Source organism: Tiliqua scincoides, chromosome 1 (assembly GCF_035046505.1).
Source record: "Tiliqua scincoides isolate rTilSci1 chromosome 1, rTilSci1.hap2, whole genome shotgun sequence".
Lineage (NCBI taxonomy): Eukaryota > Metazoa > Chordata > Lepidosauria > Squamata > Scincidae > Tiliqua > Tiliqua scincoides.
In genome coordinates, this window is record NC_089821.1 from 51,828,592 (window position 1) to 51,855,849 (window position 27,258).

Sequence of the window (27,258 nt, forward strand, 5' to 3'; positions counted from 1 at the left end):
CTGGGTCTCTCCTATCTAGAGTCCAAAAGACTCACAAAGATACCACTCATGTCTTTTTGTTGTTTTGGCATCTGAGTAAACACTCACTGTTGTCTTCTATTACTAGGTTGATAGTACTGTAAAACCAAATGGAAGAGGCAAGATTTGGTTAGATGCGCCTGCTAGAAGAGGCGCTTTTTCAAGTGGATGCTCCTCTTTTATTTAGCAGGGGGAGAGTAACTGGCCCACCTCACCCCAGCAGTGTCTTTTCTAGTGGCTGTCTGCTGGTGTTGCATCTTTTTAGATTGTGAGCCCTTCTGGGACAGGGAGCCATTAGATATTCGATTTTCTCTGTAAACCACTTTGTGAACTTTTTGTTGAAAAGCGGTATATAAATACTGTTGTTGTTGTTGTTGCTAAAAGCAGAGGAATATACTGTACTCTAGCACCACTAGGCAATGTTTGCCTTAGGGAACTTGCTCTTGCCCCACAGCAATCAAAATTCCTGTCAAGCAGAGAGAAAATCATCAGCCTGAGAACACATCTGGATATTCCTTCCATTAATGGAATCATTTAAAAAAAAAATCAAGCATTTTGTGTGTATGCATCTCTCTCTGACCTTTGAGAGCACAGTTCAGCTGCACATGGAACCTTCCTATATAAACACCCAAAAGAGCAAGCAAGGAGAAAATCAGCTTATACTTCTCCTCAGGAACACTTTAGAGTCTGACCTGAAGACTCCCTGGTTTTGACAGAAACTCTCAGATGTGGTAAAAGGTGGGCCCCTCTGCTCACCTCTCTGCAATGTCAATAAGGTGCCTGAAAAAAGAATACAACTCAGGATTCTGAGAAGATGTTATGACAGTCAAGGTAGAAAAGAACATCCCCAATGAAGCTGAAACAAACATCCTGCTCCTACAGAATAAAGAAATACTGCAGATCAAAGCACTTGTCAGGAAGACATATATTGACCAGTCAACTTCTGTGCACTTGATGCAAAGAAGCAACTAATAATGTGAAGAAGAAAACAATTCCTTATCCAGTCACAGAAATTCTTTATTCTGCCTTCTGAGAACAGAGACAGGAAGTCATGCATTATTGGAATGATAAGCATTTCTAGGAGAGAAAACCAAATTATCACATACACTGTATGTCAATTTGCAGCATCAGAAAAACTCATTCTAATTTTTTTACTGACCTCTTTGAATCTCCTTTTTGGGCTTTTACCCAGTGCTCTATGTGAGCCATGTTGTTTTTCCTTTGTTTCTGCTTCTCTTGATTTGGTCTGGAAACAAATCCTTGCTTATACAAACTGATACCATTCTGCTCCACTGGGCCAGGGCTTGTATTTAATGAATTGGAAAGTGTTCCATTCTTCTCAACAGGCTGAGCTGCCTGGGACCGAGATACAGTTAACTCCAAATTCAGTGTGCCAACCTCTGATGTCAACGGATGTTTAGATTTCTCCCTTTTTGATTGCATAGTGTCCTTTTTGACAGCATAGCGCTCATCTTCTCTAGCTTTCTTCGTATCTTGCTTATCATAGCCAGAGCTTTCAGGTGATTTTCTATAACTTCCTTTTGCATCAGCAGATCCCAACTTTGCACATTCTTTGCAGGCATTCATGTGATTGACTTGAGGAACAGCTTGTTGATCTATCTTCTCTGCTTCTCTAATTAAAAAAATACACTAAAATCAGTATTCTATTTAGACTGGGTCAAAATAAAAGATCTGGTCAGCTTTTCTAAAGTACTCAAACAGCCTTTGATTGTTGAAAGGCATCAATAAAGGGGGCAATGGCCCTCTTCTCATGTGCATTTGCATTGATGCTTCAAAGTGAATAGTGAGAAAATGAAATAGGAATTCAGCCACCTGCAGCTCATTTATTTATTCCTCTTTTCTACATTTCTTATAAAGGCACACATTTAAATATATCTTTTAACATTAATTTTTAAAATACACATCATACTCTTTAAGAGCCATTAATATTAAAAAGCGTTTTTTCTGATAAATGTGCATCATAAAAATGCCTTTTAAATTATTTCTACAGTCCTGACTAAACTTAATGTGAACAAATTTTATATGCCTTTAATCATCATACAAAATTTTACCATTTATGACATTTACTGAAGTATCACTGAGATTTTCTTTGGAACTTACTTCCACAATGCACTTGTACAAAGACCTTTAAACAATAAAGAAGGAAGTGAAAAAGAGATGCCCAGTGTGGCTACATAATTTACCACCATCAGATCTGCTGCAGCTGCTGTACAAACAGGATATTTCACTTTCACAGCAGTCATTTTCAGCACCATTTTCATTTTCAGTCATTTGCAGTCATTTTGTAGGATGGTTTGGGTAGGGGTCAGGGTCTACAAACATCGCAAAGTCTCCTGTTCATGCCTTCCTCCCCACAATGGTCATTTTTAGGTCTGGGAGGCTAGAGAGCCCTCACACTAGTCACAAAATATCTTTACTATCTTATCTTTACTGTCTATGCCTTATCAAAGCACAAGAGAGACTGCAGGCAGGCACATAAGTGCATAAAATACAATACTAATTGCTAATATTTTTACATATTACTATCTTTTTCTAGTAGCTGCAAAGAAAATTAGTTCTCTAGCCAGATGCCATATTTTTGCTGGAGATAATACTGTTCAAAAATTCTATGTAGATTTTAGAAGGAGTCATACCATTTTGTGACAAACCTTTAGTTATAGACAGAAATTGAATTGAACAATTTTCCTGCTACCCCCAGCACCTTTCCTACAAATTTCTTGGGTGATGCAGGATTTCATCTGCTTATAAGTCAATTTAATTTTCTTCTGAGTCTTGTATAAACAGTATTCTTTGTTCTGAATGGCATTCACATGGGCACTGCTGGAATGTAAGAATTTTTGAAAAGCAATATTGTGTATTATCTGACCATACCGAGAGATTTACCTCTATAATTTTTTTCTTCGCTATCTACATCCTGAAGTTTCCAAGCTCCTCTTCCCCCTGGTGAGGGCATTCATTGTGCCAAGCATGGAAGTGTGAAGCAGGGTGACACAGGGTAACCAGAGGGACCACAACTAGGGCTGCTTTGTTTCATGCCTGAGGCTTAGGTGCACTTCTACTTGCAAGCCCCACCTTCAGTCTGCAGACTGGAGAACTGGAGGCCAGAAGTGAGACCAAACCAGGAAGATCCATTCTGAAATGTTGTTGGTTCTTGAAAGAGAGAACCTTTATGATTGTAAAAATCCCCTTGAGGGATTTAGAAACGGCCTGCCTATGTAAACCTCCTTGAATAAAGTCAGAGGAGTAATCCGATGACCATAAAGGCGGTTTATAAATACTGAGTTATTTATTATTATTATTATTATTATTATTATTAGACTGGAGGATTGCTACTGTTATTTGTAAAACCTGGGCTCAGTCTGAGGAGGACCAGAGGGAAAACTGCAGCAGGAGAGAAGGCTGCAGTACCAGCAGAGGGAAGGTAGAGGCTGCTGTGTGCAGAGGCCTATAAAAGGGGCTGCACAAGCAAGGAGTGGATAGACCACTGGGGAAAAGCTGCTGTGAGGAGCCTTGGAGAGCAATCTCTGCAGAGGAAGAAAGATCACCAGGCGAGCTGGGAGAGAAGGAGCTGCAGAGCAGAGCTGAAACCTGAGAGCTGAGGAGACCAAGCCAAAGGAGGAACTGAGGAGAGAGAGCTGCAGCAAGGAGCCCCTGGGAGAGCCAGGGAGCAACCAGCCAGCCTTTGCCTCAAGTCCTGCTGCCTCCTGCCTGCCTAGTGCCTGCCTCAGGTCCTCACTCAATCAGGGAATTTGGGTGTTGTTATTTGGGTCAGGTTCAATTCCTCACAATAAAAGCCTTAAAGTTACGTTGGTTTCAGAGGCACTTTTTCAAGTGGGTGCTCCTCTTTTATTTAGCAGGGGGAGAGTAACTGGCTCACCTCACCCCAGCAGTGTCTGTTCTAGTGGCTGTCTGCTGGTGTTGCATCTTTTTAGATTGTGAGCCCTTTTAGGACAGGGAGCCATTAGATATTTGATTTTCTCTGTAAACTGCTTTGTGAACTTTTTGTTGAAAAGCAGTATATAAATACTGTTGTCGTCGTCGTCGTCGTCGTCTCTTTCGATCCTGTATAACACTGGATTAATTCACATCCTGCACATCTTTTTCTATGTGACATATCACCACTTTTAGATTCTTCAGATTATTTACACTGTACTATAGCTTGTTTTAAAAGCCCTGACACATAGTTTTTGCACAGCATTGAGATGTAATAAAATGAAAAGCATGGAAGGATTCTTTAAATGCAAAAGGCATCATTTTCTTGCATACATGTCATACTCAGGTCTGGCCTAGCTATGACGCAGAGTAAGGCAGCCACTTTGGTGAGCTGGGAGGATGACAAACTGACAAGGAATGCCCTGGACACTATCTGCCTGTCATACATGCAGCATTGGGCAAAAATGGGTTAAGCACCACATCTTCCTGTTTACTTTTATCTGCATTCCCAGTATGTTCTGTCCATCCTATTTGTTTCAAACAGGACTAATGGGATTAAGAGAGAAGGTCAGCACTGGAACTACAGGTAAGAGAAGGGGACATCAGACTGCTGTACTTTGCCCACCCAATTGCTTTCTTATGCAGCTGGGTGGACAAGAAGGTGGTAGCGGCAGCAACAGATGTGCTCACAAGCTTCTAACATGCACAAGGTTTTTGCTTTTATTTAAAAGGGGGGGGGTGGAAAGCTAGCAAGGTCAGCGGATCTGCCCCAGTGCAGGCAGCAGATCCATTCAGGCTGCTCCTGGTCACATTAATGTTTGAAAAGTGCAAAATTGAGTTAAAATGGGAGGAAATTCCTGAACTTACTTCTTTGGTGAGGAACGTGTTTGCATAAGGGCAGCTTGATTCATAGCTTGGATCCAGCTATTCATATCTTCTTGAGTATCTGCACTAAAGTAGTACGTGCGCATCCCTGAATGTTCTGCCTGAGAGCCAATAACAGAACTCTTGTTATAGATATATGCCCTCATCCCTGTATGGACAGCCTGTAAGAATGAAGAGAGAGGCATTAATTTTTTTAAAAGGGAGGATTTGCAAAATGGAGGGTTATTTTTAAAATGCCACAGTATTTTGAATAACTAGCATGGCCTCTGTTGCTAAAAGGAACATTGCACTACCAAAATCACTGCAGTGCAGAAACATGGTATTCTATAGTGTTTCCACTAAGCCCATATATAATAGAATACTTCTGCATGTGTCTTCCTTTCATTTCACTGCAAGACCATTAAAGAATTTTATTCAGCCTTTGTACCTGAAGTTTTGACTTTTCATATTGTTTCTCTTATTTGGTGCCTTTCACTTACTAAAAATGTAATGCAAAACAACCTAACATGTTCATTCTTGTACTGAATTTTCTACAAATATATTTTATGAAATCACAGTGTTAAGGGTAATCTGTTCAGAAAAAAGCAGGTTGAAAATCTTATGATGTAATCTATTTTCCAAATGTCATTTTCAGAAAGGAAAGCTTTCCATTATGTGCGTGTATGTACCTTAAAAAGCTTTAGAGACTAATGAAAATTGGCAGTATTTTGAATTTATATTCAGTAAAACATGTTTTAAGAAGATAATTGAAACATTCACTTACACAAAATAATTACTGCTAAAAACTTAAAGATGATGAGGGGTTTAAACAGTTTGGACCCAATAGGCTGAGGCGTTATAACATAAGGAATCACGCCCTACTACTTTGGGTTTATAAGCCATATTCTCAGTAGCTAAAACATGCAGGAAAGCACAGAACAAAAGTACAAAGACTTGCTAGAAAAAAAAGAGGCGGGAAAATTCCACCAAGGCAGAACACGCAACCAATGCAGAATACACACAATCAAGATATGCCGGCAAAAAACATGCCACAGAGATAAGGAAGAAATACATCCATGATGCCAAAGCAAACATTTCTTGTCTGCAAACCTACATCACTAAGGCTACACAGATATGCATGATCCACAGAATCATGAAATGCTACCAAAAGAGAGTGCAGTTTCATAAATACAGCTAACATGTTGCATTTGTAGGCTAGCAATAGCAGGCATCCAAAGCAAGAAGCCATACATATAATAATAATTCCCTGTAGTTTACAGAGAGTTAAAATAATTGGCAATAAGAACCATCTTCCTGTCACCATTGACAAATTGTAAGTGAAACTACTCCAGGATATGTATAAAGCATTAAAACAGGAGGCTGAAAAAAGCTCAATGTCTTGTGCTGCTCTTATAGCTACTGAATTCTAGAATCCCATTTTCTTTATGTCTTTTCTTGCTAACAGTCTAGGAATTGCATCAGTCATCCAGAGGAGCATGTAAGGCAAATGAACATGTAGTAGAGTTGCACAATGTAGTTGATCTTGCTCACAAGTTAACCTATTCTGGCTGGCCACATTTGTAAGGGAATAAACGTTCCCTTACCCTGAAGAGGCCTCAACACACTGAAATTCCCCTGCAGGATACAGCAGAAGGAGCTGTATAATCACAGGTTTTATACATCTACGCATGTTAAAAACAAGTACAGGTCATGCCTTGTTATCCATTGGGGTTCCATTCTGGAACCCCTAGTGTACAAAAAAAAATCAGTGCATTTCAAATCAGCGGAAAAATAGCTTAAAGACCCACTTCCAGGTTTCTTGCTCCTCCATTGTCACCCCAGTATGCACTGGTATACGCCAGGGGTCTCTAAATTTTACGGACAAAGGGCCACATCAAATATCTGGCACAGTGTTGAGGGCCCCCCCAAAAATTAAATATTAAATTTAAATACATAATTAATAAATAAATAAATTTAAATATTAAATTTAAATACATTAGATATGTAAATACATTTGAGATGAATGAATGAATGAATGAATGAATGGACCGGAGTTTGGAGACCCCTGGTATACACTATAACACATTCAGGCACTAGATAGGGTAAATAACAAAATCCAATGAATGAAATTATAATTATTTAACTGCGCGAAGGCAGAAAATTGAATTTGGTGCTTTTTATTACAAGACATTTAAAGGTGGATCCCACTATCAGTAATGAGTTAAATCAGTGGATACCAAGGTCTCACCTGTACTGCTTTTGGAGCAGTATTGCACAATAAAGGATTTGATCTTGCTCACAAGTATAGGGAATACAGGTTGAATCTCATTATTCATGAGGGTTCCGTTTCAAGAACTCACATGGATGGCAAAAAACACGCTATAGCAAATGAATTTAAAAAACAAAGTTTCTGTGCTCTGGTGATTTAAAAACAGCCTTGCTGACCTTTGCAATGCAAACAGAGTCAGTCTCTCTCCAGGCACTTAGGCTTCACTAGGATGCAGCAATCCCTCCCTTCACCAGGAGTCCCAGCAAGGGGGAAAGAACGGAGAAGGTGATAATCGCTGCCATTAAGCCTTCTTTCGAGTGCTCAGGGGGAAGGGAGGAGTGAAGCCTGCAGAGAGAATGATTGATGGATTGTCAGCAGGCTGCCCTCTCTGGCATTATTAAATGACTGTTTTCCTTTAATTTAAAGGGCCCTTCTCATCAGCTTTGAGACAGAAAATCTGTGGATACTTAGGTTATACCTGTAATCACTTGTATGACTGTCTCTCTGCAACAGTAAAAAGCAGTTTTTAAAACTGTGATTTTAAAGGGGTGCATTTTTTCCCTTCTCCAGGGATCAGCACATTCCTTTTCATTTGCAGGGACCATTCGTGTTGAGTCAGATCTGTGTATAAAAAATCTGTGTATAACAAGGCTGGACCTGTACTGTGGTATACAGACAACAGTTATTCTAGTAATGTAGAGGTTCCCAAACTGGGCACTGCAACACCCCAGCCAGGGAAATTCTGTCACTGCCCCTTAAAGGGGTGGGGCAACAGTGACTGTAACAACACAACTGCCATGATCATACTGCTGGGGGGGGGAAGGGGTTACTTGGGGGTCGCTATGGCTCTCTGGAGGGTCCAGGGAGCCTTCGATCCCCTCAGTCCTCCCTACACCTCTAAATACTGTAAAAAAGGGGAAAAAACCTGTGCTTTTGGAGGTGCGGGGAGGGCTACAGAGGGGGGTCGCAGGCTCCGCAGACCCTCTGGAGAGCCATTGCAACCCCCAGGTAAGTTTTAAAAACTCCTTCCCCCCCAGCAGAAGTGCGATTGTGTCACTGCGTTTGCCTCTCTCCCTCAAGCATTTACCATGGTTCCCAAAATTCTGGAGAGTTTGGGAACTGCTGCAGTAATGTATGAAGCTGCCTGTTCTGAAAATACAGTCAGGCTCTTACTATTTCATTCGAGGAACTGTGGATCCTCAGTGCTCGCTATAAGAATATACTCTAACTCAACTATTTTCAACCTTTTTCATCTCACGGCACACTAACAAGGCACTGAAATTTACAGGTCACACCATCAGTTGTTTAACAATTGACAAGGCACACTACATTGCTGGTGGGGGGCTCACATTCCCAAAATAGCCCTATTAATAAATGACCATCCTCCAAATTGGTATGGCACACCTGTAGACAATTCACTGTACATTGGTTGAAAATCACTGCTCTAATTACACTGTTCTTTAGCTTCTGTGATTGCAACATGTAGCCAGATCAATTTGCCAGACTACTACCTACATTTCTTCAACATGTAGGCTTGTTGAAGGCTTCAGCATGTGCAATTACGGCCTACCACTCCACCTACATGCATTCTGTCTTACAAACACTGGTGAATTGAAGCATAGAGCCTCTGCTGAGCCTGCTACCCTTTAGAAAAAGGGGAACATAGCCTAGATCATACTACTGGCATGTCAAGTTTGTGCAAAGAAATGATTGTGGTGGGGGTCCATCTTATGGCAACTCTCTCATGGGGTCCCATATAGGGCTGTTCTCTCCACTATCAGCTCAATATCTCTGATCCCACAAGAGCAGAGCACTGGAGGGATGCCTAGAATAAAATTCATTCATCTTACTCCCATGCTTTCCATTTTAATTGCACAAGATGAGGTGATAGCTACTAGCTTGCTAGTTATAAAAGGAGGTTTGACAAATTCATGGAAGACAGGTCTATCAAAGGCTACTAGTCATGATAGCTATAAGCCACACCCAGGTTCAGCCGCAATGTGCTTCTAAATACTTGTTGCAAGGGAAAAGTACTGAATGTCTTTCTCTTCTGGCTTCCCAGAGGCAGCTGGTGGGCCACTGTGGGAAACAAGACTATGGCCTAGATGGGCCTTTGGCCTGATCCAGCAGAGGTGTTCTTATGGACAGAGTGGAAGCAAAGCTCATATTCTACTGAGACTCAAAATATATTGAGTGGAAACACCATCAGCACTAAAAACACATCAAGAAAGGAGGGGAAGAGAACGTGGCTGAGTATAATGTGAGAAAAATTCACACACATTCTACCCCAGAAACTATATTCTTTGAGGATGAGGCTGTCATAAACACAACCTAAATAGGTAAAACAAACAAAAAAAGATGGTAGTAAGGAAGTTTGGCTAAACACCATACAGAAAGAATAGAATGGTGCAAAAGTGACCACTGTTTGGCATATATATTTGGGGGGAAAAATTGCAGATAACTGTGAAACACTTTTATGAGAGAAAGGAATGTGACAGACTAACAGAAACAAGAAGGATCTGATCCCAGTTTGAATAGGACATTTATTTATTTATTTTAAAAAATTTATGCTTCGCCTTTCTTTTGCATGTCAAGGCAGTTTACAATCACAAACACACACTAAAGCAGTAAATCAATTGTGATTTATATACTAGACTCTGAATGGGAGCTTTAGGCTGCAATCCCATACACCAGTGGTTCCCAAACTTTAGTTTTGGGATGCACCTAAAAAAAGTTTCACTTTACCAACCACTCAAGCCTCTGTGGGTATAATGGTGATTGGGCAGCAGGGCTGCCCCCCAAGTAGCAAGTTGATGCACATAGTCTAAACTGCCCTGTCCGTTTCATGAACCACCAAAAGCTGGGCCATGACCCAGGTCCTAGAGCCACAATTTGCAAATCGCTGGTATATAGGATTGCAGCCCAAGACAGCTTTAAAAAAATAAATAATAAAAGAAGCAAATGTGATTGCTAGGAAAGGAATTCCATGAGGAAAATTACTTTTGACAGGTATATCTATGCTGGACAAAGTAACAGCTAACAGTTTAGAAATCTGAAAAAAACAATATTTAAAACTGAAGATGAGTTGCTGTTGGTAAATGTAACAACAACAAAAAGGAGCAATATCCATAAGGTTCAGAGCAGCATGCTTCTGTTACCAACTGCAGGGAACCAATGGCAGGAAATGGCTGTTGCTTCTGATGCCACAGGCATCTGATTGGCCACTGCGGCAAACAGGTTATTGGACTGGATAAACCCTTGGTCGGATCCAGCAGAGTTCTTCTTAACAAACTGCAGCAAACTTTCTTTAGGGTATGGTTTGGTCTTTAGTGTATTGGTTTCTTTAGTGTATAACAGGTATTTAAAACCTACTGACTAGTTAGACTACTTGGTTGTCAAACTTTTGACCTGTGCAGCAATTCATACAATTCTTGTGCAGCCTACAAAGGTTATAGTTTGTATAAAGTATCTTCTTCCTGTTGGGACTAGGCTGAAGGATAATTTAATAACTCTCGCTTGACTTCAAAAACACAATTATAGCTTTGACAGCACAAAATCTTTTTAATCTTGCGTGAAACCTCCTACAGAATCTCAACTATACACAGAACTCAAATTGCTGAGTTAGTATCAAACCACTAAACACCCATAAAAACAACAAATCACATCCCCCTTCTCACACACAGACTTTTACAGAATCAAGTCTTTCCTCTAGCATTACTTTATTTAATATTTTGTGAACTTCATTTTACAGAACAGCACTGAAATAATCATAGCCTCATCTGTTTAACGCTATGATGAATCTGCTACACTTCCTTCAATATTTAATATGCATTGGGTTATACATTCTTTTGGCTACCATCATCTTCACTGCTATAAGCTGTTTTCCTCAAGCGCACATGTGAGGCAGCTGCAATCTCACTATACAAGCAGAAGCAGCCATTGGGTACTGTTTTATTAACAATCTTGATAAAATGGCAGCAACCAGAATGAAATGAACATTGCACATTTCCACATAAGGCAACTAAGGAAAGCATATTCACATTTGAAAGAGCAACAAATATAGAGTTAATAGCAAATCCTTACCAATGGAGGGGCTTTCTGCAGCATGTATAACTGGTTAAGTAAAACAGAGCTAGCCAAATATGTTAGGTTTCACTTAGCAGAACACTAAAATGGCCAACACACACACAAAGAGTGTTATCATAAGGGGGGCAATTTGTGCTAGGAAAGATCAGAAGAGTTTTGTGAAGTCTTAAATTATAAGTATGTCGATAGCACAACAATCTGCGGAACACCACATAAACATTCACAACAGGGATGAAAAAGAAATATTGGTACCTATTCATGCATTCAGATGCCCTGATTCTGGGAAGAAGGAGAAGTAAAGGCAGGCTCCCTCCCATATTGCACAGAAGGTGGAATGGAGAGCAAACCCCAGAGCATACCAATAAGAACAAAACAAAACAAAAATATAAACAAAAAAAGGTTGAATAAGTTAAAAGAAGAGGAATCCTTAATAATTCATAGAAAGTTGGCATAATGAAATGTCTCCATACCCTCAAAGACAGGCATCATTACTTATTTTCATACAATATCTCTGCACATACGCAGCTCTCCAGAAACTCACATACTGAAAATGCCTTCATCTTACTTCCTACTATGCAAGCTCTCAGAGTTGGAAAGCAGCAGTAAGTTTCAATGCAATCAGGTTGTAATTCTGAGCAGAAATAACCAATTTTTCTTAATTGAGCCAATTTAGCTGTACTCATTAGAGGGTTTATGTAACTGCCAGCATTGTGCCTTCCTAAATTCTATCAGCTCCAATCAGCCGATCCAGATAAGTGCAGTTCAGTGCAGACCTACTACAAGATAGGAACAAATGTCTTTTTTTAGATTTGGTCAGATGAAGGCACTGAGGGTCTCTGAACTTCAACTATGAAAGAGCATATTAGCCTCTGAGTTTCAAGGAAGAAATCAATATACAATGAATAGACTTTGGGTCCCAATAGTTCCAGCAAAGATAGAACAGTCTATTTTTACTAATTTGGGTTAAAAATGTAGTTTAACACAAATTAATACCAAGCCCCCTGGATGCTCTAGAACAGGGGTGTCCAAAGTTTTTGGCAGGAGGGCCACATTGTCTCTCTGACACTGTGTCGGGGGGCCGGGGGAAAGAAGAATTAATTTACATTTAAATTTGAATAAATTTACATAAGTTTACATAAAGGAATATATTAAAGATAAACTTATATGAATGAATGAAGGTCTTGAAATAGCTCAATGCCTATAAAAGGCCTTGCACAAAGGAAGGCTGGCCTTTCCTTTGCTGCCGCTACTGCATCACAGACGTGAAACAAGAAGCAGTGGAGGGAGCCCTCATCCCACAGCTCATGCGAGAGGTCAAACAGTCGCCCTCACACTGAGAGCAGTTGCGTCAGGCCAGTGTGGGCTCCAACAAATCTCCGGAGGGCCAGAGGCTCATTGGAGACTGTGGGCTCCCTGAGGGCCACATTGAGAGGCCTCAAGGGCCACAAGTGGCCCCCGGGCCGGGGTTTGGGCACCCCTGCTCTAGAACAAAGGTCTCCTGAAAAAGTCCTCCCTGTCTCGAGCGGTGTTTACTGTTTTGCCGCAGCACCGCTTTCTTTCAAGCTGATTCGGGCACAGAGATACATAATGGTAAGTGCCACTTACAGGAGGGAGGGCTTTTTCCAAACCCCAGATCTGGCCCATGGGTTTGGAGAGCCCTGCTCTTGAAAATTTTTTACATGATCACTACTATTCATGCAAGGAATGAGTTGTATAAACTACACTAGATTTGACAAAATTCTATTTTTAAAACAATTCAATAATGAATTCTGTATTGGAACAATATATGTCAGGTTTGCTTCATGAATAAGCAAAGTTACTTATTTTGAAAGCAATGTTTATGACACAATTATCATTTGTGAAAAGAAGTTACATAAATTTACATCAATAATACTAAAATAAATATAAGACAAAGACCTTCTACCATGAACATTTTTTTAAAAGAAGCCAAAAGTACTTGAAAAGAACAAATGCAACTATTATAATGACATGTACATAATGATCCTAAACCCTGAATTATTTCAGTTGAATTTACTCCCAAGTATGTTTATAAATTGTCTTTATAATTGTAACCAAAGTGCAAGTGATAAATCTGAAGGAAGGTTGTTCACCAAATATATATGTGTTAATTTGGATGCAATATCTGGTAAGTTATGTGAGGGGAATAAACTGAGCCCAAGCCTTAGGCCAGAGAAAAGAAAAGAAAAGCTTTATAAAAGAGGCAAATAACCAGACAGGTTGCCTCTAAAGGCCAATTCAGATATTGCATTTTCCACCTAGGGAAAGGGAGAAAAAACAAAGATGAACTGCCTAGGTATTTACTTTTCCTATAATTTATTTCCTTAAGTAGAAAATGTAATGTCTGAATAGACCAGCCATTTTCAACCACTGTACCATGAGAGTTTGGGGGAGGCTCATTTGTTAATAGGGCCAATGGGGATGTGAGCTCCCCATCAACAGCCTTGTCAATGGTTAAAAAACTGATGGTGTGCCTTGACAATTTTAGTACCTTGTCAATGTGCCATGAGATGAAAAAGGTTGAAAATCACTGGAATAGACCCTTGAAGGCAAACTGTCTAGGAAGGTAATTTGGATGTCACATTTTCCCTTAAGGGAAACCTCAAGAGCAATTCACATGCTGTGTGAAATTGTGAACATATAATGAAATTTTCCAGCAAACATGTTTCAGGATTCTGAAGTTTAACCAAACACACTCAGTTGGCGGAGAGGCAAGTTATTGCATGTTCACGATTTTTTAAAGGATTCAGACTATGGAATTACTGCTAAAAGCAACCTGCAAGTAACAAGTAACACATATAACTTGATGTAGATGCAATATAGCCTAGTTGGTTAGTCATGGCAATTACACTACTAGGAGCTCCTCATGTGTTCACAAAATCTTCCTTTCCTGTGATGGCATTTCTCCCTCCATCCCCACCTTAAATTTTAGAACTAGTTATGGTTAGCATTACAAGTGTAGCTGTTGCAAGGTGTTGCAAGGTTCAAAAGCAAGACTAAGTAGGCAAGAGTGGTGATCGTCTGCAAGCTTTATTTCCTTGCCAGCAACAGGCATCTCAAGGAACTCCAGTCCAAAGCAGTGAGAGTAATTTTCAATCTGAACCTGACCCTTTTATTACATTTTGGGTCCTTTGTTTGAGGAGTTTCACACTTTTCATTGGCTGGAGTTTGACAACATAGATGGGGCTTACTCTGGATTGGCCAGAAATAGCCTTACAGACATTTGATTGGTTAGCTTCAAGTTACAGGTTTCAAATAAGGCAATACCATACATTTAAACATATAGAAAACTTTGTTTTCAAGTACCAGTAGAGTGCACTGTAACCTCATTTTTATTCAGAACTGGCCTTTTGGGATGTCTTTGTACTTATTTCTTAGCATCCTTAATTTAGATGGCCTTGGTAGGAGCCACCTGTTTATCTCTCTACATTCTTTCTCCTGTTTCTACCAGACACTGTGGGGCTCTCTGCCAACCTTTGTTAAGCCAGGTTCTTTGGACCTTCCTCTATTCCATGCTGTGATCCTATATGTGACCTGTTACCTTTGAGTTCCTTTAGAGATGTATAGTGGTGTATTTTCATATATTTAATACAAAACAAACCAAACTCTTATTGTAAAAAAGGATTTCTTTTGAGAAATCTTTTCTCATTTACTTTTAACCAAATTACAGCTCCCTCTGTCTGTTGCAGCCCAGACAGAGGCTCTCTCATGGATGTTTCTGTTATCTTCTGTCTAGCTGTTTCTGCAGGTGTTTGTATCTTAGAAAATTCTATTTTAACGCCAACAGATAATGTTGCAAATACGTGTATTTTCCCTCTTGCTTTGCCCGTATGCTGCTGCCAAAAGTCTATCTGAGATGCAACTCCATTGTTCAAATTCTAAAAGTATCAATGCAAGACCTTGAGTCCTCAAAGTCCACAGAGATACAGGCTTAGCGAATGCTTTTGCCAAGACATCTGCCTCTGCCAAGGTTGCATCTGAGTTACATTTCAGACTTGAAGCTTAAGCATCTTTAATAATAAAACCTAATAGCTTTTTACTATTCTGTGTGTTTCTATGATTTTATTAAACATTCTAACAGTTAAAACTCACTTCTAATGCTACTACATCTTTATATATATATATATATATATATATATATATATATATATATATATATATATATATAAAATATGTTGGTTACACTTTAAGACAGTAACTATTAAAATATTGAAGAATATTTGGCAAACATGCAAACATTGTAATCTCTTTGGCATTTCTATGAAACTTTGGTATAATACCTTCTAAATAGCTCTCCTAGTGTTTAATATATGTATATAACACTGTCCTTTGGTTTAAAAGAAGCCTGAAAGAATAATGATTTTAAAACTGCAAACTGTTCTCTGTTTAGTTTGCCATACAAGCAGGGAACTTCAGGATGGGAATTTTCAGCATACTCAATGTGTGTATTGTTCTGAACTGTTATCTCCTGCTGGATGCCTTGGTATGCTGCCAAGAGCTTCCTTGAGACTTTGCTAATTTTAGCAAAGCTGCCAGCCTGCAGTTTCAGGCCTGCTTCAAGCAGAGACAGTGATGTGGATTTTAAGTTTTGTGAGCATGTGAACATTTTCCCTATTAAGCTTCCTTACCCTAATCATTTATTCTAATAGCATAGCATAAATGACTTTCATTCTATATGACCCTGTATCATAGCAGTGTTTTTGCTAACAAGAGCACTCAAACACAGTTTGCAATGACGGTTTGTAGGGTTATGCAAACAGTAGCTTACAGTAACATCAGTGCAAATGAAATGCAAACCACAGTTAGTTCCAAAACTGAAACAGAGAAAGGACAGAGGAGCCCATGGGGCACTCCGTCACCTAGCCAAGGTTACATCTGTGCTGGGTCATAGTCTGAGTTAGCCCTTAGGGTCACCAATAACTTTCACAGTATGGATTTAAAAATAGAATCAAGTATATTATGCAAGTTGCCTGGTTTTTGTTTTTTTTAAATCACTGGATGCAGCCCAACCAAATTTAAGCACTTTTATACCCAATTGATGTCAATGGGAGAGTGCTCAGCACTAACTTAAGCATCTCACAGTGCAATCCTAACCCGACAATCTACAGGTACAGCAGTCCCTGCTCTAGTGCAAATGTGCCATAACACCTGTTGCAACACCTGGAGAGCAAGTAGCACCGGTGGGGAGGCTTGCGCTGGGAAATCAACACGGCATCCAGGCATCCAGGCATTTCACCAGACAGCACAGGTAAGGTTGCGAAAGGTAACTGCTTCCTATTAACCTTGTTCTAATTTGCTCTAACGGGCACTCTAATCACTCTAATAGGCACACAGGGGTGCGCAGGGTGTGGGGGGCCATGGTGACAGGTGCCCCTGTATCCATGGTTTCTGTATCTGCAGGAGGTCTGTGGAATGGACCACTTCCGGATACAGGGAGCACACCTATATATTGGGACCCAAATGTTCCATACCAGGAGGCATTTGATCAGTTGTCCAGGATGCAGTGGTCCCATCACCATTTGAAACTATTATAAAAATAATTTATTTTTTCCAAACAGAGAAATACAATTTGGCACTGAAGTAGGGAGGGCAGATATCTTGCTCTTAAACCTGGGATTAAAGATCAGATGAATTATTTTAAAAGGACAAGAAAAATGCCAAAAGCCACAACAGGTTTTCTAGGAATAATATCCACTGAATGTTCCCATATTCCAGCTATATGAAATTTTTAACCAAGAGTAAAGTCCCAATTTGACAGATGTAGGTATGAATAGAAAACAATGTAACTGTCACTCAAAAAAAATTGTGGATGATACACAGATTTGGTAAGATTCCCATGAACATATGACACTGCCTTACAATGTCAGGCCACTGGAGTCAATACTGTCGACACTGAACATACTGCTAGCTGGATGTGCCCAGTGGAATCCCTGATTTCTTCCATCTGAGTAGTTTGTATCAGGGTATGAGGATCTGTCACTCGAAGGGGAGAAAATCAAAGATTCCAGTGCACATGCCCTGAAGGAAGATCTCCAGGATTTCAAACAAGGGTCTTTCCAAACCTTTCTGGAAATGCCAGGGATTGACTAAATCTGGGATCGCTTGAATGCAAAGCATATGCTCTATCACTGTGCTACAGCCCCTCCCATTGAAGGGAGGAATGTCCTTCCCTAATTCAATCCACAAGTTTACAAAAATACATAAAATGCTATTAATATGAAACTTAAGAAGCAAGTTGAGGATTTAGCACAACAGTTGCTAAAATGGAAAACAAGACTACCAGCAGGAAGACTTTCTCTTCAAAGTACTTTCTGAGTGCGTAGGTGGTACATGTGCCTGCTTCTGATCAGAGTCACTGTCTGTCCACGAAGCATAATCTAGTATTCACTTTTAACAATAAAAATGCTTTCGAGTAAGTTTTTTTGAGAGGTGTTAAAAACAAAGCTAGTCTTTGATTTTTTTTTAAATGTACAGTAAAATTAAAAATCTTACACTTTGCTGTTACTTCTAATAAGAATAAATGCTACAGTCATACACAGTACCTACTGTAATTCAGCATGTACTTCAATAGGCTTGTGAACAGTCTTCAATGCTTTGAGGCAAAAACCAGCAATTTTTTTTTGTTTTTTTAAATAACTCGCATTAAGCTAGAATAGCACACTGCTGTGGCAAATTCTACATTCAACTACACATGGAAATAATTGCCCAAATGCAGTCAAATTTATGCTGGATAGTCCATTTATATATTCCACACTGAATTAAAATGAAAATACTTTAGATCAGTGGGCTGCAGAGGGGATTGCAGGCTCCCCAGACCCTCCGGAGAGCTATAGCGACCCCCAGGTAAGTTGAAAAAACCCTCACCTCCCCAGTAGCAGCACAATCATCCCAACTGGGTTGCTGCCAATTTCTGGGCCATTCCCCTTAAAGGAATTTCTGGGCCATTCCCCTTTTCTGGTTCCCCTGGTGGGTCATGACCCACCAGATTGGGAATCACTGCTTTAGATAGGTCGAAGAAAGCATTATATGCGATCATGGGTAATAAAGTTATCTTAATATTTCTAATTTCAGTTCAGATGTTCAGAACATGCTGATGGCTCCCATGCCCCTGCTCCACTTCCTCAACCACAGTTTGCCCTATTTCTTTATTGCATTTTTTTTATTTGTACATCATGTCAAACTATGATTATCAAGAACCAGGAACTGGGGAAGAGAACAAGCATACAGAAGGAGGGAAAGGAGAATGCAAGTCCAAAATAGATTCCTGATGGCCAAAATCATGATTTGACTATGACACTGGAATTAGCTAATAGAATTTTAACAGCCAAACTTACTGAAGCTACATTTAAATATAACCAAAATGAAAAATGATGGCAACAGCTACTAAATTATATTTTAATATTACATATGGATGTAAACTAGCTGTTCAACCTCCTTGAAAACAGAATTTTTCATCTTCAGTGACAGAATTATACATGTTTCTATACTGTTTGGAAGGCATATTGATAAACATTTACAGCACACTGTGTTCAATCAGACTTACAAGCAAGTGTGCACAGGATTACTGACAAAAAATGGAAATCATTGATGGTACTCGATATACAATGCCTATAATATTTAAATGTTTCCATTCTCTTTTACTGCAAAAATAAAACTGGCAATTTCATTGCAAAATTTTGAAAGCAGTATTTATTTCAAATAAAACAATTACTTGGAAATGAAATATTAAAAGGGTGAAATGTATAAAACTAACACATTGCAACTGTACTACTCTTAATAACAAATTACCTAGAGGACAACAGGTAAACATAAATTAAATCATGAATAGCATGATTTGTTTATGATGCAACAAAAGTCAACTGTGATAATTTATTCCAAGGAAGTTATGTTATTGCAAAAGTATACTTCCAAGAACAGATTCTTCTCTGCTGTCTTTTGGATGAAGAAAGAGTATTATGTTGTAGTATGTGATGTATTAACCCATTAAGAGACTATAGGAAGATCTTCCTATAGTCTCTTAATGGGTTAATACTACAACATAATGTGATATTAATAACAATGTAGTGAATTTATTGCTTAAAATACATCACAAGCATTGCAATGGCTGAATGTACCTTAAAGGAGCATTTCCGGTTTATATGATCTTCAGGTCCAACAGGTGATATGACATAGCTAGGCAATGGTATACTTCCAAGAACAGATTCTTCTCTGCTGTCTTTTGGATGAAGAAAGAAATATCTTAATTAATCTCCATATTATAATTGGAATACTAAAGTGCATTCATTAGGTCCAACATGGCTTGTGCAAGAGTCCCCAGTTCAGTGTGACAAGTCAGCTGGGCTAAATGAAAGATTTACATGGTTTTGCTGGCAATAGAACAGTTAAAGAGGATAGAAACAAAGACACCTACGTCCCATAAGCCATTCAGCAGTTCATGAGCTAGAAAAAGTGCTACTGCTTTTGTATCTGGCAATAGAAATGAAGAAGGTGCTTCTGCCTACAATACCAACAGGATTCTACTTCTGCTACAGTTTGCAATTTCTCTTGATATCAGAAGAGCAGCCCTGTTGAATCAGACCAGGGATCAATTAAACCTAGTATCTGTTTTCCACAATGGCCAATCAAATGCTCTCAGAAAACTCACAACAGTGTAAGAAGACAACAGACCTCCCTTTCTCTCTCAGCAACATGCCTCAGAACCTGGAAGTTCCATTTAATCATCATGATTAATAACCACTGATAAACCTGCTCTTCATATGTTTAATCCCATTTTAAAGTCATATAAACTCATGTTTACCACCTCATCCTGTGGCATATTTCATAAATTATTGGCTATATGAAGTACTTTCTTCTTTTATTGTACTGTTTAATAACAATAACAATAATAAAAGGACTGTAAGTCAACTTGACTAGAACCTTAAGTGCTAGTATTATAGGAAACAGAAAAACTTACTTCTACCCACTTTTTCCTTGCCATGCATAATTTTATAAACCTTGGTCATTTCCTCCCTTACAATGCAATTCTATCCACTTGACTCAGAAGTAAATCCCATTCAGATCAATGGGATGTACATCCAGGAAAGTAAAGAAATCTTAGTAAACAAACTATAAGTGTTAATCATTAATTGATTAAATCAACAAATTTACACCTGAATAATTCTGAAGGAAAAAACCACAGGGTTTTGAGATTACTAGTGCACTAGTCACACAGCAGGCAGCATCTTAGAAGTGGCATTCAGTCTTGTAAAACAGAAAAGAATGAATGCCTGTTTTAAAATGCTGCCTACAGTTTCTGTGGGTACATTTATTCACTACAGACATACCCCCATATCCACAAGGAATACATTTCCCTCCCCCCACGGATAAAAGGGAACCCTATAAAAAGGTTCAAAAATTCTCCCATTGTGCAAATTACTAAGATGCTTGTGTTTACAGCCTTCCTGTCACTGTTCCTGGGTCTCACTGGGTCTTTGCTGACTGAAAAATTGAAGCAGGAAGCACCCACAGGAAGCAAGGCAGAGGACCGAAAAGTACGTGAGGCAAATGACAGAATTCAAAAAAGCTTAGTGTCACTTTCTTTTCAGTCAGAAAAGAGCCGGTGAGACCCAGCAACAGGAAGCTACAAACATAAGCATCTGGACGATAAGGAGCACGAAGGGGGATCTTTGATAATTGAAACCGTGGATATTGGGGGATGTCTGAATAATTATTTTGTACAACTACTTTGTGATTATCACATGCCCCTTTCTAGCAAATCAAAAGGCTTTTGATTATTCAGCAAAACTTTGCAGTCCTACTTTTAAGTAAATATCAGCACTATAAATTATGACCATCAGGCAAGAGCAAGCCAACAGAGATCTTGGAGCACTGGCCCAATTTGCCAATGGCTGCCCACCCAACCTGGAGGAAGACAAAGCTTCTGAATGAGCATCAAGGATAAAGGAAACATGACATATATCCCTTTGCTGTAAACATGAGACCAATTTGCAGACAGTCTCAGTATCTCCTCCACAAGCAAACCTTGGGCTCTCGCTCACCTTCCCACTGTGCATAGAGTATAACATGGAACCCACAAGCATGAATTCCATAAATAGGTGAAAGGTTCACATTGTTGAGGCTGACACACATACAAATATACATGTGTGGGCTTTACATTATGTCTTATGCAATATGTATAATGGCTACCCCATGCATAAATAGTACACCCAGGACTTGATTCAGCTCAAAGGCTTCAGATAAGGATGCACTAGCTGCTCATTTCCTCTTAGCATTCATACCTTATGCCAATGGTTCTCAAACGTTTAGCATCAAGACCCACTTTTTAGAATGAGAATCTGACAGGACCCACCGGAAGTGATGTCATGGCCAGAAGTGACAACATTAAGCAGAACAGTTTTTAACAATCCTAGGCTGCAACCCTACCCACACTTACCCAGGAGTAAGCCTCATTGACTGTCACTGTTAAAAGCATATACATAGTAGCCTGTTAAAAATTTCCATTAAAAAATTTCCCCAAATGCAAGTCTGATATATTAAAAATAAAATACTGAAATGAATGGGGACCCACCTGAAATTAGATCGCGACCCACAGTTTGAGAAACATTGCCTTATGCTAATGCAACATGCAAAAGTGTAAGCTACTCCCCCCACTCCTCCTTCCCAAGGCCTTCAAGAGCTTGTAGTTTACACCCTTGGTTTCTGAAATTCCTCCCCCAAAGGTGTAAGCTACCCCCCCACTCCTCCCCAAGGCCTTCAAGAGCTTGCAGTTTACACCCCTGGTTTCTGAAATTCCTTTCCCCACAAATTCCTTTCTTCTCGGTGGTCTCCATGGCAGGGTCAGTCCTTGACATCCGGAAGCTCCTCCCTCTCAGGCAGACAGGTGAGGTTACAAAGTCTCCCTGAGGGGAGGGGCTCCCTCGATTCCCCAGACTACAAAATCCCCACATTTACCTTAAATGTGGCCCCACATTTACCTTGTCTAAATATTCCTTCACTTCCTCAAGACAGGGACCTGTACTCTCATTATTTTTAATGTGAATAGATGGCTCAGTAATAAAAATAACAATTTTAAAATGTGGTGCTACATTGACATTATATGCATTTTCTTCAATTAAAAAGCTCTACTGGATATCAGAGTAAAATCCACTAAAAGCTTTTCCACCATAAGCCTTCCTGAAATAAACACAGGTGATAGGCAAGGAAAATGAGAGGTGGTTTTTCTGGTAAATATTTGGTTGATTCCTTAAAAGCTCAGTTTCTAAGACTTTAAGAACACTTTTGAGCAACAAATTTGGCATCTATAGTCAATTGTCAGTTGCATACAATTTCTAAGAACCAGAAATTTTATTCACTAACCTTTGTAGTAAAACAAACAATAATCAGCAAGCACAAACCAGCGTCTCTTCCATAATCTCATGCCAGAGCTATCCTGAAAATACAAATAATAATAGTTTTCACTTTGAACTTCTAAAAACTGGAGAAAACAACATTGTTTCAAATTACTATACATATTCTTACATGTACAAAAATACAGTCATCAAGCATGGGCAGGCTTAGCAAATCTGCCACCTGAGTTTCCAGATATCTGCAGACAGCCCAAAAGGTAAGAGGAAGGAAGGGGGGCTGGCCTCCATCATTTTGCCTGCTTGTCCTTCTTGCTTTTATTATTAGTTTTATACATCTTCGGCAATTTTTTTGCACTGCTATTAATTTGCTTACTATTTTATTATATTTACATTATAGTATTAATTTTTTATATTTGTTATTTATAGTTTTATTGCTAGCTGCCTTGGACACCCTATGGGGGGAGAAGGCAGGGTATAAATGTCTTAAATAAATAAATATTGTTTGCCTTAATGGAACCTGTGGCAAACCATAATATATCTGCCATGGGATTGAATGGTCATTCTGTACCACTACCTTCTGGAAACAGCCCTGTAGATAGGAGCAGAACCACTGCAATGCAGTTCTCCCAATCTCCATTTAAGACAGCCATTACAGAACAATATCATGGTCAATGGTACTGATAGCTGATAAATGAAGTCATTATCATGAACCAAAGCACATTAGAAAAAGGGATTGCTACTTGGCAGATATGAGTAATGCATAGATGGCAGACATTAGTATACTGGACAGATCAAGTTCAGCTCTATAGTGGACAAAGTCCTTTAAAACACACCACACCACACCCACACATAAGCATGAATGAGAATGTCTCTACGCTTTCAATTTTTCATAATTTGAGAACAAGGTTTTGTAAGACTGCAGTGGGATCCATTTTTCAAAAATACAGAACATACTAACATGCACAAAACATCTTGATCTGTCTACAGAACTGACCTGCCTGCTTAGATAGGCGCCAATGGTTTGTTACATAATTTGCAAGGAAAAAAACTATTTAAAGCAGTGGATCGCACACATTTAGCACCAGGACCCACTTTTTACAATGAAAATCTGTCAGGACCCACCAAAATGATGTCACGACCAGAAATGACATCATCAAGCAGGAAAATTTTTTAACAATCCTAGGCTGCAATCCTACCCACACTTACCCAAGAGTATGTTCCATTTACTATCATTGCTAAAAGAATATACATAGTAACTTGTTAAAAGTACAGGCCTGTAACATTTCCCCAAATGCAATCACATACCTTGGTGGCATAAAGTCTAATATATTAAAAATAAAATATTGAAATGAATGGGGACCCACCTGAAATTGCCTTGCAACCCACCTAGTGGGTCCCAACCCACAGTTTGAGAAACACTGATTTAAGGGAATATACATGCAGAAAACAAATAATAATTTGACCTGAATAACATTCCAGGTTTACATTTACTAAAATATTTTCACTGGTACCAAGTATTGCTTTGCATTCAGCAAGCGTTCCATTCCCAAGGTTGAATGATATGTAAATTAAAGCATACCACCTTTCTACTAGTTCAACTTTTGATGCAACTGAGATTTATCCCTCTGTGCCTTAAAATATGGCACCCTAGGAGTGTGAACTTAAAGTACCCTCAAATAAGGTCACAATTCTGCTTTACCCAGACAAAAAGAATTACAGTAATATAGAATACTGAGTAGTATATTTACAAAGTAAGGACTAAAAAGCTCTCATTGGTGGACTATTACACCAATACAGGGCCCAAACCTATGTATCTAACTTTCCAGCACTGATGCAGCCTCAATGCAGCCCTGAGGTAAGGGAACAAACATTTCCTTACCTTGTGGAGGTCTCTGTGGCTGCCCCTCCCCCCAAAGGACACAATGCATGCCCTATTGGCATGGCTGCATCAGCACTGGAAAATGGGCCCACATGACATTTTGTTTGTAACCCAAAGACAGACTGAACTTTTTATTATAACAGATCAAAAAGTTACTTAATGAATTTGCAAACCAATCTACACGCTAGGATTGTTCACATAAATATAAATTTTCTTAATGCAAGTTTTCCTACATAGAATGTACACCTAGCTGAAATTCATTAAGACAGATAAATGACACACTCACCTGCTTATGGAGCCAACCTCTCACCACAACAGGAACATTAGGATTCCTCCTTATAGCCTGGTCCCTTTTTCCAAAGCTGTGAATTTTATTGCCCGATTTTATCACCTTAAAACAAGCATAATACAATGCTTATACTACAAGAGATATACAATTTCCATATACTGTATTTTTATATCATGCTCCAAAATTTGCAATGCAATAATGACGTAGTCAAAGCTTTTTTCCAAGTCAGAAAATCTGAGTGCTATTAATTTTATGCGGTTGAAACACTATCATAGGTTTTATAATCTATTGCGCTATCTTCAAGTCCTTTCTCAAAATCTACTTCTACATCAAATCTTTTTTGTAAGGAGAGAACATTTTCACCTGGGACTACATCCTGGAATATTAAATCAAAATTATTATAAGGTTTCTAAAGACTGGAGTAAGTCTGAATGAGACCAAGAAAGCTGCTCAATATCTTGGCTAAGCAGTAAGACTGAACCTGGATAAACCATTTAGCATATATATAAATATGGCAATGTATTAGAAATAAAAAATAAAATGCTGAGATCTTTTCAGCAGCTCCAAAGAAACTGCAATTATCTCTTGTTACATTAACCAAAGTGAGGGAAAACTTACAGAGGTTCTTATAGAGGAGGATGTTGTCCAATCCTAAACAACTGCTGCCAGTGGTGTAGGGATGCCAGCATAGCATAAGTCAAATCCTATGCTGGCAGCTTTGCCATATCCCAAGGGAAAGCCCAAGGCAGGCACCGCCAGTGCAAGCAAACAGGAAAGAACAAAAGAAGCAAGGCACAAAGGGGAAAAAAGTTCTAACTGCACAGTGACCGAGCTTCGCATGTGCAGACTCAGCCTAGCAACCAAGTTGCACATGGTTAGAAACTCATCTGCACATGTGCACAGACAGCCTGGCAAACAAGCAGTGTGTGGCTAGTGACAAAGCCGCACATGTGCACAGATAACCTAGCAACCGATTAGCATGTGGTTAGCAACTGAGTTGTGCATGAGCACAGACAGCCTAGCAACCAAGCCACGTGTGAACAGAGTTGAGTGTAACCAAAACACATGTCCATGCCTACTCAGAAGTAAGCCACATTGAGGTCAGTGGAGATGACCTTCAGGAAGAGGTGTTGAGGGCTGCAGCCACAGGTTGCAATTCCATGCAGTCTACCCTGGGTGCAAACACCATTGAACTCAGTAGGTTGCCCATCTGAGTGGACAAGCCTAGGATGACACTGACAGTGCCACATGCTGCCAGGTTACAAACAAGAGACTGCAAACCCATACAAGTGTGCCTGGGAGTGAGTCCCATTGAATATAAAGGGCATTACATCTGAGTAGACATGCATAGGAGTGTTCCAATAGTATTGCACCAGGTCCATGCAGTCCCCAGGCAGGCAGATGAGTCATACCATCCAGTCGCACCTGCACAACACTCTGTGCATCAGATGCACACCCGTAGACCCGTAGACATTATATATCTGGACTTTCAGAAGGCGTTTGACACGGTCCCTCACCAAAGGCTACTGAAAAAACTCCACAGGGAATTAGAGGACAGGTCCTCTCATGGACTGAGAACTGGTTGAAGACCAGGAAACAGAGAGTGGGTGTCAATGGGCAATTTTCACAATGGAGAGAAGTGAAAAGCAGTGTGCCCCAAGGATCTGTCCTGGGACCGGTGCTCTTCAACCTCTTCATAAATGACCTGGAGACAGGGTTGAGCAGTGAGGTGGCTAAGTTTGCAGATGACACCAAACTTTTCTGAGTGGTGAAGATCAGAAGTGATTGTGAGGAGCTCCAGAAGGATCTCTCCAGACTGGCAGAATGGGCAGCAAAATGGCAGATGCGCTTCAATGTCAGTAAGCGTAAAGTCATGCACATTGGGGCAAAAAAATCAAAACTTCACATATAGGCTGATGGGTTCTGAGCTGTCTGTGACAGATCAGCAGAGAGATCTTGGGGTGGTGGTGGACAGGTTGATGAAAGTGTTGACCCAATGTGCGGCGGCAGTGAAGAAGGCCAATTTTATGCTTGGGATCATTAGAAAAGGTATTGAGAACAAAATGGCTAATATTATAATGCCGTTGTACAAATCTATGGTAAGGCCACACCTGGAGTATTGTGTCCAGTTCTGGTCACCACATCTCAAAAAAGACATAGTGGAAATGGAAAAGGTGCAAAAGAGAGTGACTAAGATGATTACTGGGCTGGAGCACCTTCCTTGTGAGGAAAGGCTACAGCATTTGGGCTCTTCAGCCTAGAAAAGAGGCGCCTGAGGGGGGACATGACTGAGACATACAAAATTATGCACGGGAAGGAAAGAGTGGATAGAGAGATGTTCTTTACACTCTCACATAACACCAGAACCAGGGGACATTCACTAAAATTGAGTGTTGGGAGAGTTAGAACAGACAAAAGATAATATTTCTTTACTCAGCGTGTGGATGGTCTGTGGAACTCCTTGCCACAGGATGTGGTGATGGCATCCGGCCTGGACGCCTTTACAAGGGGATTGGACAAGTTTCTGGAGGAAAAA

The 27,258-nt window shown here is 39.7% G+C and overlaps 1 protein-coding gene across 9 annotated transcripts in view; it reads right to left on the bottom strand.

Moving 5' to 3' along the window:
* The window catches only part of PLEKHA7 (pleckstrin homology domain containing A7), a 224,400-nt gene that overhangs the window by 64,187 nt on the left and 132,955 nt on the right, over window positions 1-27,258 (bottom strand). For 8 of the 9 annotated variants that reach the window (XM_066640642.1, XM_066640633.1, XM_066640668.1 and 5 more), the window contains 5 exons: window positions 24,720-24,824; window positions 22,565-22,637; window positions 19,324-19,424; window positions 4,840-5,018; window positions 1,178-1,651 (listed from right to left, as the gene is read on the bottom strand). In XM_066640642.1, the coding sequence (XP_066496739.1) occupies window positions 1,178-1,651; window positions 4,840-5,018; window positions 19,324-19,424; window positions 22,565-22,637; window positions 24,720-24,824 (932 nt within the window). The remainder of the gene's footprint in view (window positions 1-1,177; window positions 1,652-4,839; window positions 5,019-19,323; window positions 19,425-22,564; window positions 22,638-24,719; window positions 24,825-27,258) is intronic. The other variant, XM_066640650.1, reaches the window with a different exon arrangement.